The sequence below is a fragment of the Anopheles merus genome, chromosome 3L (assembly GCF_017562075.2).
Source record: "Anopheles merus strain MAF chromosome 3L, AmerM5.1, whole genome shotgun sequence".
Lineage (NCBI taxonomy): Eukaryota > Metazoa > Arthropoda > Insecta > Diptera > Culicidae > Anopheles > Anopheles merus.
Window position 1 is genome coordinate 18,562,945 of NC_054085.1, and position 17,313 is coordinate 18,580,257.

The 17,313-nt window shown below is 48.7% G+C and overlaps 4 protein-coding genes across 7 annotated transcripts; 1 reads left to right on the forward strand and 3 right to left on the reverse strand.

The window, feature by feature from the left end:
* Positions 1-488: 488 nt before the first annotated feature.
* Positions 489-3,163, reverse strand: LOC121600381. The gene is made up of 3 exons (XM_041928908.1): positions 3,039-3,163; positions 1,389-2,974; positions 489-1,314 (listed from the first exon to the last, which is right to left on the reverse strand). The coding sequence occupies exons 2-3, from the start codon at positions 2,939-2,941 to the stop codon at positions 927-929; spliced, it is 1,941 nt and encodes a 646-aa protein (XP_041784842.1). The 5' UTR covers positions 2,942-2,974; positions 3,039-3,163; the 3' UTR covers positions 489-926.
* A 717-nt stretch (positions 3,164-3,880) lies between these two features.
* LOC121600550 lies at positions 3,881-6,517 on the reverse strand. Of its 3 annotated transcripts, none has more exons than XM_041929235.1 (3): positions 6,473-6,517; positions 4,738-6,360; positions 3,881-4,661 (listed from the first exon to the last, which is right to left on the reverse strand). In XM_041929235.1, the coding sequence occupies exons 2-3, from the start codon at positions 6,285-6,287 to the stop codon at positions 4,277-4,279; spliced, it is 1,935 nt and encodes a 644-aa protein (XP_041785169.1). In that variant the 5' UTR covers positions 6,288-6,360; positions 6,473-6,517; the 3' UTR covers positions 3,881-4,276. The 3 variants fall into 3 exon arrangements, with proteins under 3 accessions (XP_041785169.1, XP_041785168.1, XP_041785170.1); XM_041929234.1 differs by having other exon boundaries at positions 4,738-6,321; positions 6,416-6,514; XM_041929236.1 differs by having other exon boundaries at positions 6,453-6,512.
* Positions 6,518-8,017: 1,500 nt separating this feature from the next.
* Positions 8,018-10,441, reverse strand: LOC121600436 (SET and MYND domain-containing protein 4-like). Of its 2 annotated transcripts, none has more exons than XM_041929015.1 (3): positions 10,278-10,441; positions 8,657-10,187; positions 8,018-8,579 (listed from the first exon to the last, which is right to left on the reverse strand). In XM_041929015.1, the coding sequence occupies exons 2-3, from the start codon at positions 10,177-10,179 to the stop codon at positions 8,222-8,224; spliced, it is 1,881 nt and encodes a 626-aa protein (XP_041784949.1). In that variant the 5' UTR covers positions 10,180-10,187; positions 10,278-10,441; the 3' UTR covers positions 8,018-8,221. The 2 variants fall into 2 exon arrangements, with proteins under 2 accessions (XP_041784949.1, XP_041784950.1); XM_041929016.1 differs by having other exon boundaries at positions 10,326-10,439.
* A 2,741-nt stretch (positions 10,442-13,182) lies between these two features.
* Positions 13,183-16,764, forward strand: LOC121599013. Its single transcript, XM_041926465.1, has one exon. The coding sequence runs from the start codon at positions 13,183-13,185 to the stop codon at positions 16,762-16,764; it is 3,582 nt and encodes a 1,193-aa protein (XP_041782399.1).
* Positions 16,765-17,313: the final 549 nt, after the last annotated feature.

Here is a 17,313-nt window from a genome sequence, read left to right on the forward strand (position 1 = left end):
AACTTTCCACCCTGCTACCCTTTTATGAGGCTGGTGGCAGAAGCACACACACACACACATATTTGGAATCACAATAGTGGCATCGCATGTGGGTGACTTTGTGCGTACCGAAGAACCCTGTAGCCTCCCCATGCGTTGGAATCCATTTTTCCAGTTGGAAAACTTTCCACAACCAATCGATCGACCTTTTGGGCGATACCTTGGTGATTCCACTTCTAGCGTCCTGACACTTCACCACCTGGTGCCGTTTCTCAGATTGCCGGTGACTTTTGGCAGTGGTCCGTAAAGGGTGAAAGCCTTAACGCTTTCGCACACGTTCGAAATGGTACGCAAAAATAAGCTTAACAAGTATGAAGCGTACACGAACGAGAGCGAAATTCCAATTCTTGCGCATCGTGCCTCACACCACGCATGGGTGGGGATATAGGAATAGGCGTTGATGATTTTGCTACAATTAAACAGAATTAGGAAATGTACAGCTTATTTTTTTGAAAACGGAATATTTATTCAAGAGTAAATAAATTCTTACACTTCGTTTGCTAATTATGCTTTTCAAGAAGCCACTGCAAACCGTTCGAGATTCGCGCTTCTCCTCTGCATGTTAACAATTCAATAACACCCGGAGTGCGATGGGAATGCTTCATTTGGTATCAGAGCAAAAGTGTAGCTTCCCCCCTTTTTCCTGTGCGTGTTCGTTATTCGTTCCGCGCACACTCTACCAAGCGTTTCTTCGAATTGTTCGATAATCAAACAGTAAAAATGCTGGCAAAAATTCAAATAAATTTAATGCAATGCTTGCACATTAAAAAAAAAAAGGTGCAACAGAGGAGTTCACAAACTCCAGCTCATTAACCTGCCAGTAGTGAAAAAGAACAGTAGTGTTGGCTCTTTTGAAGAGAGGTGATAAAAAGCATCGCTCGGTTTGCTCAACCACAGAAAAATCGCATCATTTGCTGCACAGTGGTTTCCCAGCTCTTCTTGCTTAGCTCCCCAGTAAGGGTGAACATATCATCGTCCGGCGCGTAACCGTACAACTTGCGCATGGTATGGGCCAGCAACAGCTCCGTACCCGTTATCACGCTCTGCAGGTGGCCCCGTTCCGCCTGATTCATGTAATCTACCAGCATGTGCACTTCCTGCTGCCAGTCCCAGTCTTTCAGACTCAGCCGCCGAAAGAAGAACTGCTCCTCCAGCAGCTTGACACGACTGAAACCGACGACCCGCGATTGGCACGATGCGCAGCGACACTTGAAAAAGTGGGAAAGCTGCAGTGCATGTCTTCTGGCCGAATGGTCGGGATCGAAGGTCGAGAAGCTGGAAGGACATGTAAAGCAGACACACTCAGTGAGCCACTTGTTCTTGCAATTCGTACACATAGACACACTTACCCGTTGCTATTGTACAGCTGCTCGCCGGCAGCGATCGGTCGGGTTGCTACCATAGCCAAGCGGCCATCGAGCAGATGGATTGGGGCCACGTTCGGTATGCAGCTATGGTTCACCATGCTAAACAAGGGGTAAATGGCAATCGCATGCGTTCGCTCCTCGTGGTGCACGTTCCTCGGACTCTTCCGATCGTCACTATTGTTGTTATCGTCAGAAGAATCATCCTCGCTCTCGTCCTCCTCCACACGGTCATCTTCAAGCTTTACGCGTTCCATGTGGTAAACATCATTCTTACTGGTCAGCGCCGTTTGCGTGTGCCGTAGCAGCAGTTCGAACAGGAGCTTGCGTCTTGACGAGCACGGCCTGCAAAGCGGTCCGAGCTCGGTGCGGTCCAGCAGTAACCCCTGCACGAAGTAGGCGAAAAATATGAGCGACGCTAGCTGTTTGTGATCGCGCCGGTTCTGGTTCGTGGCGAGCACGTGCACCGTGTCGTAGAAATCGCGGACCGTTGCTTTGTTCCAGTCCACCGTGAATGCATTCACCTTCGTTTCGTCCAGCGTGTCCATACGATAGATCCATTGCCCTAGAGACTGGTCGAAGGACGCAAAAGCCGTGGCAACCGTACGCAATCCCAACAACATCTCAACCGGGAAGCCAACAACGCGCCAACAGTCACGCAGCACGGCACACTCGTACCGATGGTACTGCTTGTGGGCTTTGTCGCGACATTCTTCCGAGCAGTACATCGCCACGGTGCATCCCTCGCAAGGAATCAGCGTAAACGTGTCCTCGTTGTGGCAGAAAGCGCAACGCTTGTACTGGTCTCTTTCGCAGAGTAGGGATGCGTACGGCTTCTCGATCATTAAAACATCGCCTGCCTTTAAATGCTGCGTCGTCACAAGATGACGACCGAATTCACTGTTCTGGCGCAGCTCCACACATTTCACCAGGTGAGGGATGTTCCGGTGCGCCTCGTAGCTCAGCTGCAGTGCCGGACGGCCCGTGTCACGTGGGCGATATTTTCCAGGTGTGCGTCTTGCCGGATCCGGAAAGATGGGAGGAAGCTGGTTTAGGCATTTCTTAGCGTACTGTTCCCGCTCGCTCAGCTGATTCGCCAATCGTGCCGGGTAGTTCGAGGCCCGCGCTAGGCGTATGTTTTCCAAACACTCTTTAAACAGGTTAAACTTTAGACAGACCACCGAGCGGTCACCGTACGCAAGCGCTCGTGCTTCTGAACCTGGCTCCGAGTACGCGATGCTCTCGTTGTAGTGCTGGAGCGCCTCCAAGTCCTTTCCTAGCTTCGGAACGAACAGTTCATTGCCACGATTGCGGGCCGCAAGCGCTTTCGCATTGTCCTTTGTGTCGGGTTGCAGCTGCAGCCTTTCGCGCAACAGGGACGTGCGCAGATAGTCTTCAATTTCGCGCCTAATAATCGCTTCTGCCATCTCTGGCCGGGCTTGGGTAGCTTCGCTGATTCGCGGTTCGAACCACATCTCCCACAGTTGAAGAAAGTACTGTACCAAATCGAAATTGCTGTCGCCCGGCATGAGAGACATGTTCACGTCCTGGCTCTTGGGTTAAGCTCTTGTCTAAAAATTACAATCAAAACAGTGACAACAACTAGTCCACACCAGGAAAGATTACAAAACTCACGCAAAAACAAAATGGAGTCGAGTGGGAGTGGGATACGAGTGGAATACAACTGCACAACTGTCGGGCTTAGTTTTCGGTCGGCGGCAATGTCGGTTACGTTGAAAATGAACAAGAGGGAACATGTTTGCCGCCGCAGGAAAAAAATGACATTTCTCTATTTTACCCAAGCAACAAAAACGTACAGCCCTCTAAGCAAGGTGACCAGAACTAACGACTAGTGGGTTAGAGATCAGATAAGGGTTCAAGATCGGATCCAGGATTAGTATGGGTTCAATTCCAGTTCTAGGACCGGTATAGACTTGTGTTCGCTTCGCAGGACCGGAATTGCTTCAGCTTTTGTACCAGAGTCGCTGTGGGCTGGTGATCGGTTCCGATAAACCTGCAGGAATTTCACGTCTGGCTTGGACTCACTATCAGTTCTAGTACCGGTAAGGTTTCTGTATCAGTTCCAGGACTGGTATAGATTCAGGAACAATTTTAAATTATGGGATCAGTTCCAGGATCAGTATAGTTTCAGGGCCGGAATAGCTTAGGGTTCATTTGATGGACCGGTTAAGATGCAGCCAATACCGATATGGGTTCAGGATCACTTCTTGTTTCCGTGAATGCCCAGAATAAGGTTATTATTTATACGGATTAGATTTATTTCAATTTTAAGGAGCCTTTCGGGCCAATAGGCTTTTAGTCTGTGGCAGCGATTGATAGACGATGTAAAGTGTACTAATAAAGAGTTCCTTTTCTAATAAAGATAAAAATAAAATGATGTAAAAATAACAATCGGATTACGCAAATAGAGCATTTATTCGGAATAAACAAATTCTTAATGTCTATAATAGCAAACAATACTTTTAAGTAGATGACGATTCCAGTTTACTTATAAACCATAAACAAAAGAATCGGTGCCGTATCCTCTGCTTGTTAACAATTTGATGGCACTGCCATGGAAATGATTCGTTTGGTGGTAACATCCTAGAATTATTTTTTTATTTCCTTCCGGCACCTGATTGGAATATTTTTTTTTTTTTTTCATTATTATCAGCTTAACACCGGGCTAATAAGCTCTCTGCTTGCAATACTTAAAATATAGTTTTTCTTGATTGTTTTGATGATGTAAAATGAAAATTCCCAAAACTTCCCCAAAAAGAAACACTAACGCTTACAGCATAAACAATGAAACAGAGAGAGCGAGATTCAGTATTCAGGTAGGGCGAATGAGATCAGTAACAGCGAAATCCACACTATCTGAAGTTCCTTATCAAAATTCGCTTAAAAATAGCTTCCAAACCAATCTCAGCAATACCCTCCATCTCGTTGAGCATATCATCCACCGGCGAGTAGCTGTGAATCATGCGCAGGGTATGCGACAGTATCACCTCCGCGGCCGTAATCTGATGCTTCGGATAGTGCCGCCCGGCCTGGTTCATGTACTCTACCAGCCGTGGCAGTCCCTGCACCACGTTATCCATCTCACGCAGCAGTAGGAGAAAAAGTTCTTCCGCTGGGCTCTTATTACAGAAAGGCATGGGCCAACCAGATTGGCATGCCGGGCAGCGACAGTTGAAAAAGTACGATTGCTTCAGACAATATCTTCGGAACGAGGGGTCGAACTCCATTGTAGCGAAGCTGAAAAGAGTTTGTTTTTAAAAGAGATTTTAGTGAGAAAACTCTGCTCCACAAATCCCACAAATCTTACACTTACTCATAGACGTCGAACAGCTGCTCTCCGGCAGCGATCGGTCGGCAGGCTACAAAGGCACACCGGCCATCGAGCAGATGGATCGGGGCCACGTTCGGTATGCAGCTATGGTTCACCATGCTAAACAAGGGGTAAACGGCAATTGCATGCGTTTCCTCCCCGTAGTCCGTGTATTCCTGTTCCTCCTCATCGTCCCTATCGTACCCGAAATAATTGTCCTCATACTCGTCTTCCTCCTCATCGTCCTTCGAGCGTGTCATGTGATATACACCCTTCTTGTTGATCAGGGACGTTTGCACGTGACGAAGCAGCAGATCGAACAGAAGTTTGCTTCTTGCCGGGTTTGACTCGCACAACGGTCCGAGCTCGGTGCGTTCCAGCAGTAGTAGGTGCACGATGGAGGTGAAAAATATGAGTTTCGACAGCTCTTTGCGACCTCGACGTTTCTGGTTCGTGGCGAGCACGTGTACCGTGTCGTAGATATCGCTGACCGTTGCTTTGTTCCAGTCCACCGTGAATGCATTCACCTTCGTTTCGTCCAGCGTATTCAGATGATCATTCCATCCCTCGAGATCCTGGTCGAAGGATGCGATGGCCGTGGCAACCGTACGCAATCCCACCATGCCCCCCAACAAGTGGCCAACAATGCGCCAACAGTCACGCAGCACGCCACACTCGTACCGATGGTACTGCTTGTGCGCTTGGTCCATACATTCCTTCGAGCAGTACATCGCCACGGTGCATCCCTCGCAAGGAATGAGCGTAAACGTGTCCTCATTGTGACAAAAAGCGCAACGTTTGTACCGTTCTGTGTCACATAGCAAGTTTGCGTACGGCTTCTCAATCAAAAACACGTCCCCTGCCTTTAGATGCTGCGTCGTCACCATATGACGACCGTATTGGCTGTTCTGGCGCAACTCCACACATTTCGCCAGGTGGGGGATGTTTGCATGCGTCTCATAGCTCAATTGCAGTGCCGGACAGCCCGTTTCACGTGCCCAATACTTTCCAGGCGTATGCGTCACTCTGCGCGGAATGATTTGAGCATCATTTTCGATACTTCGCTTCACGTGCTGCTCGCGCTTGTTCAGCTTGTCCGTCAATCGCGCCGGGTAGTTCGAGGCCCGCGCTAGGCGTATGTTTTCCAAACACTCTTGGGACAGGCCTAACTTCAGACAGACCACCGACCGGTTGCCGTACGCAAGCGCTCTTGCTTCTGAACCTGGCTCGGAGTACGCGATGCTCTCGTTGTAGTGCTGGAGCGACTCCAAGTACTTTCCTTGCATTGGGACGAACAGTTCATTGCCACGATTGCGGGCCGCAAGCGCTTTCGCATTGTCCTTTGTGTCGGGTTGCAGCTTAAGCCGGTCACGAAACGGGAACGTGCGCAGAAAGTCATCGGTCTTGCGCTTAATGAGCTCTGCTAACTTATCCTTATCCGGCTGGTTCTGGATCAGTATGGCGACGCGGTGCTGGTTCGCTTCTTTCCAAAGTGTATCAAACAGCTTCGTCACATCGCACTTCTTGTTACTGAGCCGCTTAGACATGTTCATGTGTATATTGGAGTTGCTTTCCGGTTAACACCGTCTAAAATTATGTGTTAAACGCCGGACGAGTAAGAAAAGTCTAGAATAGAAATGAAAGCAGTGACCAAAGGCGGATTTAACCAGGCCTCACTCACGCAAAACAAAATGGAGCTAAGCGTTCTGGATAGATACGTGAATAAATAACTGCGTACAAACTCTGCTTTGTTTTTCCGTCGGCAGCAATGTCGGTTGCCGTGAGAACGGACACAAAAGAACAGTTTTGCCGCGCTTGCTGCAGCTGGATAAAAATGACATTTCTCTGATGTTTACCCAAATAGCAAAATAAAAAAAGATAAAGGTAGATAAACAGACCTCTGCGTTACGTGGCGTTACACTGCTTCTAGACGACCCACAAATTGCCGCATCAAATTTTAGGCAAAAGTAAGGTGGCACGCCCTAAGTAAGCGTGACAGGCAGATAGGTGAACGCACTTTTTAAGTCGTCCCAAATTTCACCTATCTGGGTTCAAAGGTCAGCAACGACAACAGCATGGAAGCTGAGTTGCGCGCAAGGATACTGACTGCCACCCGGTCATTCTACAGCCTGAGAAATAAGTTCACCTCACGGCATCTGTCACGGCGGACGAAGTTGGGACTATATCGCACATATATTGTACCGGGACTCACATACAAGCCCACTTAACCCCGTTCGAGAGGAAGATGCTCAGAAGGATCATTGGTCCCGTATGTGTGGAAGGACAATGGAGGAACCGCTATAATGACGAGCTATACGAGATGTACGGCGACCTCACTGTTGTACAGCGTATCAAGCTCGCCAGGCTTCGGTGGGCTGGCCATGTTGTACGCATGGCAACGGACGTTCCAGCTGGTGCAGTCTTTTTAGGCCGTCCACAGAGGACAGAGCCGATGGCGTGGTAGGCCTAAATGGAGGTGGCAGAATGGCGCGGAGACGTTCGCCATTAAGGCCTAGATAACAGATTGGCAGACGAAGGCGCGAGACCGTGAGCGGTTTCGGTCACTCCTGAGACAGGCCAAGACCGCAAAGCGGTTATAGCGCCGGATAAGTAAGTATATAAGCAAGGTGGCGCTCTGGCACCAATAGAACAAAACATCAGACTCGGACAAACGTACATGGCCGCAAACAGCCGGAACGAAAAAAAGAAGACAGATGAAGTAGCAAGCACTGTAACGCTTCTTTTTACGGTCGACCGATTTCGGTCTACCCGTCGGTGCAACTGATGTCCAAAAAAGCAGTGTAACGGTGGTTTTTTTTTTTCGCTGTCTGCCAGCGGCCTCACATTTCCAATCCAAGACAATTTAAATAGGTGTTCAGCAAAAATGGTGGTTGGGTTTAGGATAAACAACCGTTACCTGTAACGCTAACGTAACGTAGAGGGCGGATCTGTTTGCGATAAAGTTTTGAAAATTAGAAAAATAATGAAAAATACAAAAACTGGCGGATATATTCTCTCGCCAAATGTGTACGACATGAAAAAAATAGCCAAAGCCTAAGTTTAACATAAAAATACCACAGGAAGATGATAGTGTTTTTCTTCGTCTAATAATCCTATATCAAACGTACGAGCGATTACTGCTACCTTAGCTATTCGTTCGTGCTAAAAAAACACATAAACAAAGGAAAATTATTAAGCCATCGGGACGCTGTGTTACATAACAGGAAAATCGTTGTTGATAAAACCAGAATCCGTAGATAAAAAAAAAACAACTAAATAAGCATTAGTAGTAAAAATAATCAAAAAAGTATATTTTTCATGCAACAAAAACAAAATCACGGAAATTCGATAACATTCTAATATATAAAGAAACGATGACATTTCTGTTCAGTACATTACTTCTCCCCATGCGAAGGTGAACTAAATCAAGCAGAAGGCAAACTCCGCCACATAATCAGCTATCAGGAATTCGTAACACAACATCGATTCAAAGAGGCTGCCCCAAACCTGGTACACCAAAGTACCCAAACTCGTTTTCCACATCATCCTCCAGCGAGTAGCTGTGAATGATGCGCAAGCTACGCACCAGCATCACTTCCGCGGCCGTATACTGATGCTTCGGATAACGCCTTCCCACCTCGTTCATGTACTCTATCAGCTTCGGCAGATGCTTCTCCACCTGCATCGAATCACTCAGCGCCCGGAGAAACTTTTCTTCCTCTTGGTTCATATTGCGCACACTGACGTACGAAAATGATCCGCACACTGCGCAGCGACACTTGAAGTTGTAGCATTGTTCCAGGCAAAGTAAACGGAACGAACGGTCGAACTCCATTGTAGCGAAGCTGAAAGGAGATTGTGAAGAGGTTTTTGTGAGCAATCTTTATTCAACCCCTTTTCATTTCCCATCGGTCAGACTTACCCATAGACGTCGAAGAGCTGCTCTCCGGCAGCGATCGGTCGGCTGGCTACAAAAGCGCACCGGCCATCGAGCAGATGGATCGGGGCCACGTTCGGTATGCAGCTATGGTTCACCATGCTAAACAGCGGGTAAACTGCAATCGCGTGCGTTCGCTCTTCGTATTGCTCCTCGTCGTCGCTATCGTACCCAAAATAATTAAACTCATACTCGTCTTCCTGATCGATCTCACAACTCTTCATATGTGACACCTGCTTCTTGTTGATCAGGGACGTTTGCACGTGACGAAGCAGCAGATCGAACAGAAGTTTGCTTCTTGCCGGGTTTGACTCACACAACGTTCCGAGCTCAGTACGCTCCAGCAGCAGTCGGTGCACGATTGAAGCGAAAAATATGAGCATCGCCAGATCTTTGCAACTCCGCCGTTTCTGGTTCGTGGCGAGCACGTGTACCGTGTCGTACATATCGCTGTCTGTTACCTCGTTCCAGTCCACCGTGAATGCATTCACCTTCGCCTCGTCCAGCGTGTTCAGGTGATCGATCCATCCCTCGAGATCCTGGTCGAAGGATGCGATGGCCTTGGCAACCGTACGCAATCCCACCATTCCCCCCAGCAAGGAGCCAACAATGCGCCAACAGTCACGCAGCACGCCACACTCGTACCGATGATACTGCCTGTGCGCTTTGTCACGGCATTCCTCTGAACAGTACATCGTCACGGTGCATCCCTCGCAAGGAATGAGCGTAAACCTGTCCTCATTGTGACAGAAAGCACAACGCTTGTACCGTTCCTGATCATTCAGCATGCTAGCGTAAGGTTTCTCAATCAACAGGACATCTCCCACCTTTAGTTTCTGCGTCGTCACCAAATGACGACCGTATTGGCTGTCCTGACGCAGCTCCACACATTTCACCAGCTGGGGGACGTTTGCGTGTGCCTCGTAGCTTAACTTCAGTACCGGATAGCCCATGTAACGTGACCGATGCTTGCCAACCTCGATTGGTTCTCCATCGGAAAGTTCTGCATCCATTTCCTCGATGCATCGCTTCACGTGCTGTTCGCGCTTGTTCAGCTTGTCCGCCAATCGCGCCGGGTAGTTCGAGGCCCGCGCTAGGCGTATGCTTTCCAAACACTCCTCGTACATGTCAAACCTTAGACAGACCGCCGACCGGTTGCCGTACGCAAGCGCTCTGGTTTCCGAACCTGGCTCCGAGTACGCGATGCTCTCGTTGTAGTGCTGGAGCGACTTCAAGTACTCACCTTCTGCGGCGAACAGTTCATTGCCACGGTTACGGGCCGCAAGCGCTTTCGCGTTGTCCTTCGTGTCGGGTTGCAGCTTAAGCCGGTCGTGAAACGGGTACGTGCGCAAAAACTCATCGATTTCGCGCTTAATAATCATTGGAATCTTATCCATGTCCGGCTGGTTCTGGGTAGGCTCGATGATGCGCTCCTTGAGCGATTTCTCCCATAGTTGATCGAACAGCTTTACCACATCGTACGCGTTTTCCTGGAGCCGCTCGGACATGCTCACGGCTGTGTTTGGTTTGTTTTCGTGTTAGTCCCGAAATTAAAATTAAAACATGAACAACAAAACGTTACACCACGATTGACGAACGAACTTACGTGAAGCAAAATGGAGATGTGTGTTTCAGGTGAAAGAAAACAGCTTACCAAACTTGCTTTGTTTTCTATCGGCGTTAGTTCAGTTATGATGAAAACGAACATGAAGGAACAGGTTTGCCGCGCTTGTTCAAGGCAGAAGAAGTGACATTTCTCCGGCGATTGGTTTACCCAAGTAACAAAAACGACAAAAAGCCTGCGGCCGCTATAGCTATATTTTATAAAACGAAAAAAACTAATGCATTGTAACGCTTCTTCTTTCGGTCGAACCAACCACCCTTGTTGCTGTTAGTATCGTTCTGCAGCGCATGTTACGCGTGCGATTATTCAAAAAGTTTCAAACTGTAATTTCGCATGGTGCGCGATCACCTTAAACTAGAAAAGGAATACGCTACGTGTAAAAGCGGAATAAACATGCGTCACAAACACTAACACACGGCACTCACGCGTACGTACACTTATGTAATAATTATCCTCGGAAAGGATACACTAACACCCTAAAAAATGTATGGGCTTCCGGGGGTATAAAAGGGACTACACTTCGAATAAAGAACCATTCGGATTTTGCAACTCTAAGAAACTTCGGCTTTTTTAATTTTGCATATTCGGATCAGAAAGAAATCTCTCATCCCTCTTCACCCCCTTCTGCGGCATAGGCTCCTCAAATTACTTGAGAGAGCAACTAGCGGGAAGGTTGATTACTGGTGTCGAACGGTTGAGAAGATCGCTGTTACCCGAGCGGGTTTGACTAACAAGGCCGCATCCTTCGCGTGGCCCACAGATCCGTTCGCCGTCGTAACATTTGGTGGCTCCAGAGAGGAATCTTCCTCACATTTGCTTTGTAGAGAGATTTGCCCGTTGGATGCAAGCTTCCGCAAATTCTCTAGCCCTCCACATTCTCACCGTGGAGAATTTGCTTCGCTCCTAGACGAACCTATCCTCGCTCCAGAGGAAGCACTCACACTAGGAGGAAGACAGCATCGCTTCCGATAGGATTGCTTCCGCTCTCCATCTACGCTTGTGCACTCACGTATACGGCTCCACTTACACGTGTACAGCTCCAGCGAGCTGCGTATGCGATAGCGTGAGAGAGCACTAAGAGAGAGCTCTAAGGGAGAGCCCTTGCGCACCGTTGAACCAGTGCGACATCGCACACTCATACCACTAATTAAGAATCCGTGCACCATACACGCACACGAATCCGATTAGCTACGTCATGACTACCAAGAGAAATCTTACCCCGTTCGTGGATAACGACAATGGTAGCTGTCGCTTATGCAGCCGGGATGATGATCCCAATATGGTCCAATGCGACGAATGCGATCGCTGGTTCCATATGGCATGTGCCAAACTGAGCCGGTTGCCTAAAGCGGACGAACCATTCTTGTGCATTAAATGCACGAAGGATTATGCAAAAATTAAGGCTCCAACGCCGACGGGCTCCGGCCAAGACACGGCTATCGCAGCCCTTATCGAAGCGTTGAAGGGTAGTAGCATTGACACTAATACCTATTTAAAACGAACGACACTAAACCAGCTTCCTCCGTTCGATGGCAAGGCAGGAGAATGGCCCAAGTTTAAGCGCGCGTTCGATGAAAGCACAGAAGAAGCAAAATTTTCCAACGTCGAAAATATGAACCGTCTCCAGCATGCGCTCAAAGGGGAAGCCGAGAAACATGTTCGCCGACTATTCTTAGAACCGGCAAACGTTCCCGAAATAATCTCCAAATTGGAGGAACAATTCGGTAGAGCGGACCTTGTGTACGATGAACACCTAAAAGACGTGCTAAAAATCAAAATTGATAATCAGCACAAGATTCCTGAACTATCCGACGCGATTCAGGATATGATTACCAACCTCAAAGCAATAAACAAAGCTGCATACTTGCAAGACCATCGGTTGGTAAACGAATTGGCTTGCAAATTACCCACTGATCGACATATAAAATGGATCGAGTACAAAGCATCCAGCATAAAGCCGGGCGAGCTTCCATCGCTAGAAGACTTTGGAAAATGGTTGCTCCCTCAAGCAAAAGTCTTGAAGGAATTGCCAAAGCGGGCGGAACGCGCAAAACAATTATTGAATGTACACCAGCCTCCAGCAAGAACCACCGAAGGGCCGCGTAGAAACCATCGCTTCACTAACGCACGCAACGCACACGGCTCAGCCACTAACACAAATACTGCTCGACCATTTACACACACTGCATCACGACAATGGAACCAAACTTTTTCTTGCCCGTGTTGTCACGGAAGCCACGCACTATACCGATGTGATATATTTAAACGGAGACCGGCACAAGAACGCGTAGAAATCGCACATAGAGGAGAACAATGCTTCGCCTGCCTATCCGGTAATGATCACCGCGCACGAAACTGTAGAGCAGCAAGAGAATGCGGCATACAAGGGTGCAAGGAAATGCACCATCAATTGCTACACTTACCTGTCGCATCCAATACAAACTATCACCAGGCACAGCAAAACATATTCTATCAAATTGTGCCAATTGTTCTGCGAAACGGAGACAAAACGCAGGCCACATTTGCATTTCTAGACGCAGGATCGTCGGTAACATTGATCGAGGAGAAGATTGCAAATGAGCTTCAATTAGAAGGACCGATCGATCCCCTCACGATGACATGGACACAGAATTTGTCCATCCGAGAGGACGAGAGCAAGAGAGTAAGCTGCCTCGTAAGAGGAGAAAAGGAGAAGAGAGAGCATCTCCTAGAGAAGATGAGAACCGTAAAAACGCTCCAGCTCCCGAGCCAATCCATCGACTGCGGTGATCTCGCAGAGAAATATCCTCATCTGAGAGGAATCGAAGTAGGCGAATATAAGAGAGCGAAGCCAACCGTTCTAATTGGCCTTAACCATAGTCATCTACTAATACCATTAGGACGAAAAATGGGCCGAAGTGATGAGCCAATGGCGATTAAGACGAAGTTGGGATGGGTTATCTTCGGGATGGACACCAAACTTCGCGAAGCCTCCGAACATTTTCTGATGATCCACTACGAGGAAAATGCCATGAATAGCATGATGCGAAGCTACTTCAGTACCGAAGACTTTGGAGTGAAACCAGTAGCAACAATAAAGTCGAGCGAGATGGAACGTGCCGAGAAAATCATTGCCAACACCCTGGTGAAATCACAGGGACGTTACGAGATAGGTCTATTATGGAAGACCGACGAAGTGAAGTTTCCGGACAGCTACCAAGCTGCTTTACGACGTCTAGAGAGTCAGGAAAAGCAGCTGAAAAGGAACCCTGAAATGCAGACTTGGTTGTGTGAAACCTTCAAGGAGTACGAGAAGAAGGGATATGTAAGAAAGCTCTCACGGGAAGAAGCAGCACTGCACGGGCCGCGTACCTTTTATTTGCCGCACTTCGTGGTCGTGAATAAAAACAAGCCGGTGCTTAAACCGAGGCTAGTGTTCGACGCTGCCGCAAGGGTTAAGGACGTTTCCTTAAACTCCCAGCTCCTCACTGGACCTGACGAAGTGCCGTCACTGTTCGGCATACTGTTGAGATTCCGTGAAGGGAATATCTGCGTTAGTGGAGACATCAAGGAGATGTTCCACCAAGTGAAAATAAGGAAGGAGGACCAGAACGCACAGCGCATACTGTGGCGTGAAGGAAACGCAGCTCGGCGGCCAGATACGTATGTCATGCAGGTCATGACGTTTGGTGCAACGTGCTCGCCATCATGTGCTCAAGCGGTAAAAAATCGAAACGCCGAAGAGCATCAACTTACTCACCCGCTGGCCCTTAGACCCATCACTCGTCAGCATTATGTGGACGACTACTTGGACAGCTTTTTCTCGCTGGAAGAAGCTATCGAAACGGTGGAACAGGTGAGAAAGGTTCACGCGATGGGTGGATTCCTCATAAGGAATTTTGTGTCGAATAATTCAAAGTTGAGACAAACAATACCGGAAGAACATCAACTCCACCAAAGTCTAGTGGACATCAAGGAAAAAAACCAATGCGTCGAAAAAATATTGGGTGTGCAGTGGAATACGCAGCTGGACACGTTTGGTTATAGAGTGAATATAGCAAGAGCTCGCACCGATGTCGGCGGAGAACTACCCACCAAACGAGAGGTGTTGAGTTTCGTCATGTGTATATATGATCCCCTCGGTCTCATCAGCCACCTTACAATTCAAGGGAGGATTATCATGCAAGCTGTCCACATAGCCGTTGAGGACTGGGACGCAAAGATTCCCGACAATCTCGCAGCAAAGTGGCATGAATGGACGACAACCATCAGTGAAGCAAAGGATCTAGCCATTCCTAGACCAATCACCGCGGCAGGAAATGCGCCGATCGATATCCACACCTTTGTGGACGCATCCCTAGATGCATTTGCAGCATGCGTGTACGCAAGAAGCTGCTTTAAAGGGTGCTATGTCGTGAGGCTTGTCGCTGCCAAGGCTCGAGTGGCTCCAATCCATGCACTAACGATTCCAAAGCTCGAGTTGCAAGCCGCCATTTTGGGAGCGAGGCTCACCGAAACCGTTGCAAAAGAGCTCAGACTGCCAATCCACCGCACCACGTTCTGGACTGATTCACGAACAGTATTGTCGTGGATCAATAGCGAGCATCGGAAATTCAAACAATTTGTGGCGCACCGAGTAAGCGAAATTTTGGACACGAGCAGCGCCAGCCAATGGAGGTGGGTCCCTTCAAAGGAAAATCCAGCCGATGCCGCCACCAAGGTAACCAACGCAAGCATGTGGTTTAATGGTCCAGCATTTCTATTATCAAAAGAGTGTGATTGGCCCGAGCAGCAGCCTGTCTCAGACACAGAGGAGGAGAAGCGTGTCGCCGCAAATCTAGTGCTTCACCATCACGAGACAGTGGTTCCCGAGCTAAATTATTCAACATGGGACCGCCTGCTTCGCCATCACACATTTTTAAAGAAATTTGTGGATTTTTTGAAAGACCGGAAGGCGTTCAACAAGATGATTGGACGCGAGGACGTAGAACACGCCAAATACGCCTTGTTACGCAAGGCGCAATGGGAAGGGTTCCCGGATGAAATGGAGGCCCTAACGAGGGGGCAGGAAATATCCAGCAAGAGCAGTATCAAAACATTGTTGCCTTATTTAGATCAGTACAATCTCCTGAGGTCGCGAAGCCGTTTAGAGAACGCAACGGCGCTACCAAAAAGCGCGCGCTCACCAATACTTCTGCCGCAAAAACCGCGCATCGTGAAGCTTCTCGTGCGGAACTACCACGAGAAGTATCATCATCAGGCCGACAATGTCGTAATCGGTACCTTGCGACAAACCTACTGGATCGTGCAGCTGCGGAACGTTTTGAAAGCTGTTAAAGGTTGCTGCCAGAGATGTATCCTCAACACCGCTACCCCGCAAACCCCTTTGATGGCACCCCTGCCATCTTTCAGGACACACCCTCACAATCCGCCATTCCTACACTCGGGAGTGGATTATTTTGGGCCCCTCGACGTTACCGTGAAGCGGTCCATCGAGAAACGATGGGGGGCAATATTCACTTGCATGAGCACGCGGGCCGTACACATCGAACTGGCCGAGAAGTTGGACGTCGATAGCTTCTTAATATGCCTGAAGAATTTCACGAACCGACGAGGCAAGATCACCCACTTATACAGCGACAACGGGACCAACTTCATAGGCGCGGATAGGCTGATGAAGAAGTTGGTGGAAGAGATCGGAGAGAGAATGGGAAGAGAAGCCGCCCTGAGACACCAGATTGAATGGAAATTCAATCCGCCGTCCGCTCCCCACTTCGGAGGATCGTGGGAGCGGCTTATTCAAATAGTGAAGAAAGCGCTACACCACATGGCGACTGAGTGGAAGACGCGACACCCCTACCCGGAAACGTTGCGAGCGGCGTTAATAGAGATAGAGGCTATGATCAATTCGCGGCCATTGACGCACATACCATTGTCTAACGAGGAAGACGAGGTTCTAACGCCGTTCCACTTCCTTATTGGACGAGGCGTTGAGAGCCTGCCGCCGGACAGTCTGGACACATCCTATGTATCCAGGCAGCAGTTTAAAGTGGCCCAGCATAACGCCAAGGTTTTCTGGGATCGCTGGAAGAAGGAGTATCTGCCTACACTCATCAAGCGGAACAAGTGGACCAACAAGGCAGAACCAGTGAAGGTGGGCGATGTAGTGGTGCTCACGAACGACAACGCACCCGCGGGACAATGGCTGAAGGGCAAGGTGCTGGAAGTGCACCCAGCTGCGGATGGGCAAGTTCGCGTCGTGTCCGTGAAGACGGCTACCGGAATCCTGAAGCGACCGGCCGTCAAGGTAGCAGTAGTGGACGTGAAGCCCAAGGAGCATCTACTCGTCGTGAAGCAACCGCCATCCAAGACGACCAAGCGGGTGCTGGAAGATGACGTGACTTTGAGGGAGGCCCCGTCAACCAAGCGGATCATCACAGCTGGCGACTGGATAACCAGATTGCTTGCGGACAATTCAGATCGCGAATGAAGAATCGTCACCCGTCTTTTTTTTTCTTTTGGGTAATTGACCGCGGTAAATTACGAGGAGGAGGATGTTACGCGTGCGATTATTCAAAAAGTTTCAAACTGTAATTTCGCATGGTGCGCGATCACCTTAAACTAGAAAAGGAATACGCTACGTGTAAAAGCGGAATAAACATGCGTCACAAACACTAACACACGGCACTCACGCGTACGTACACTTATGTAATAATTATCCTCGGAAAGGATACACTAACACCCTAAAAAATGTATGGGCTTCCGGGGGTATAAAAGGGACTACACTTCGAATAAAGAACCATTCGGATTTTGCAACTCTAAGAAACTTCGGCTTTTTTAATTTTGCATATTCGGATCAGAAAGAAATCTCTCATCCCTCTTCACCCCCTTCTGCGGCATAGGCTCCTCAAATTACTTGAGAGAGCAACTAGCGGGAAGGTTGATTACTGGTGTCGAACGGTTGAGAAGATCGCTGTTACCCGAGCGGGTTTGACTAACAAGGCCGCATCCTTCGCGTGGCCCACAGATCCGTTCGCCG

Coding starts and splice junctions, on each gene's coding strand:
- LOC121600436 (XM_041929015.1), bottom strand. CDS start 10,179: ATGTCCGAGCGGCTCCAGGAAAACGCGTACGATGTGGTAAAGCTGTTC. Junction 8,580..8,656: donor CAGCTCTTCGACGTCTATGG/GTAAGTCTGACC, acceptor ATCTCCTTTCAG/CTTCGCTACAATGGAGTTCG.
- LOC121600381 (XM_041928908.1), bottom strand. CDS start 2,941: ATGTCTCTCATGCCGGGCGACAGCAATTTCGATTTGGTACAGTACTTT. Junction 1,315..1,388: donor CAGCTGTACAATAGCAACGG/GTAAGTGTGTCT, acceptor ATGTCCTTCCAG/CTTCTCGACCTTCGATCCCG.
- LOC121599013 (XM_041926465.1), top strand. CDS start 13,183: ATGGGCCGAAGTGATGAGCCAATGGCGATTAAGACGAAGTTGGGATGG.
- LOC121600550 (XM_041929235.1), bottom strand. CDS start 6,287: ATGAACATGTCTAAGCGGCTCAGTAACAAGAAGTGCGATGTGACGAAG. Junction 4,662..4,737: donor CAGCTGTTCGACGTCTATGA/GTAAGTGTAAGA, acceptor AACTCTTTTCAG/CTTCGCTACAATGGAGTTCG.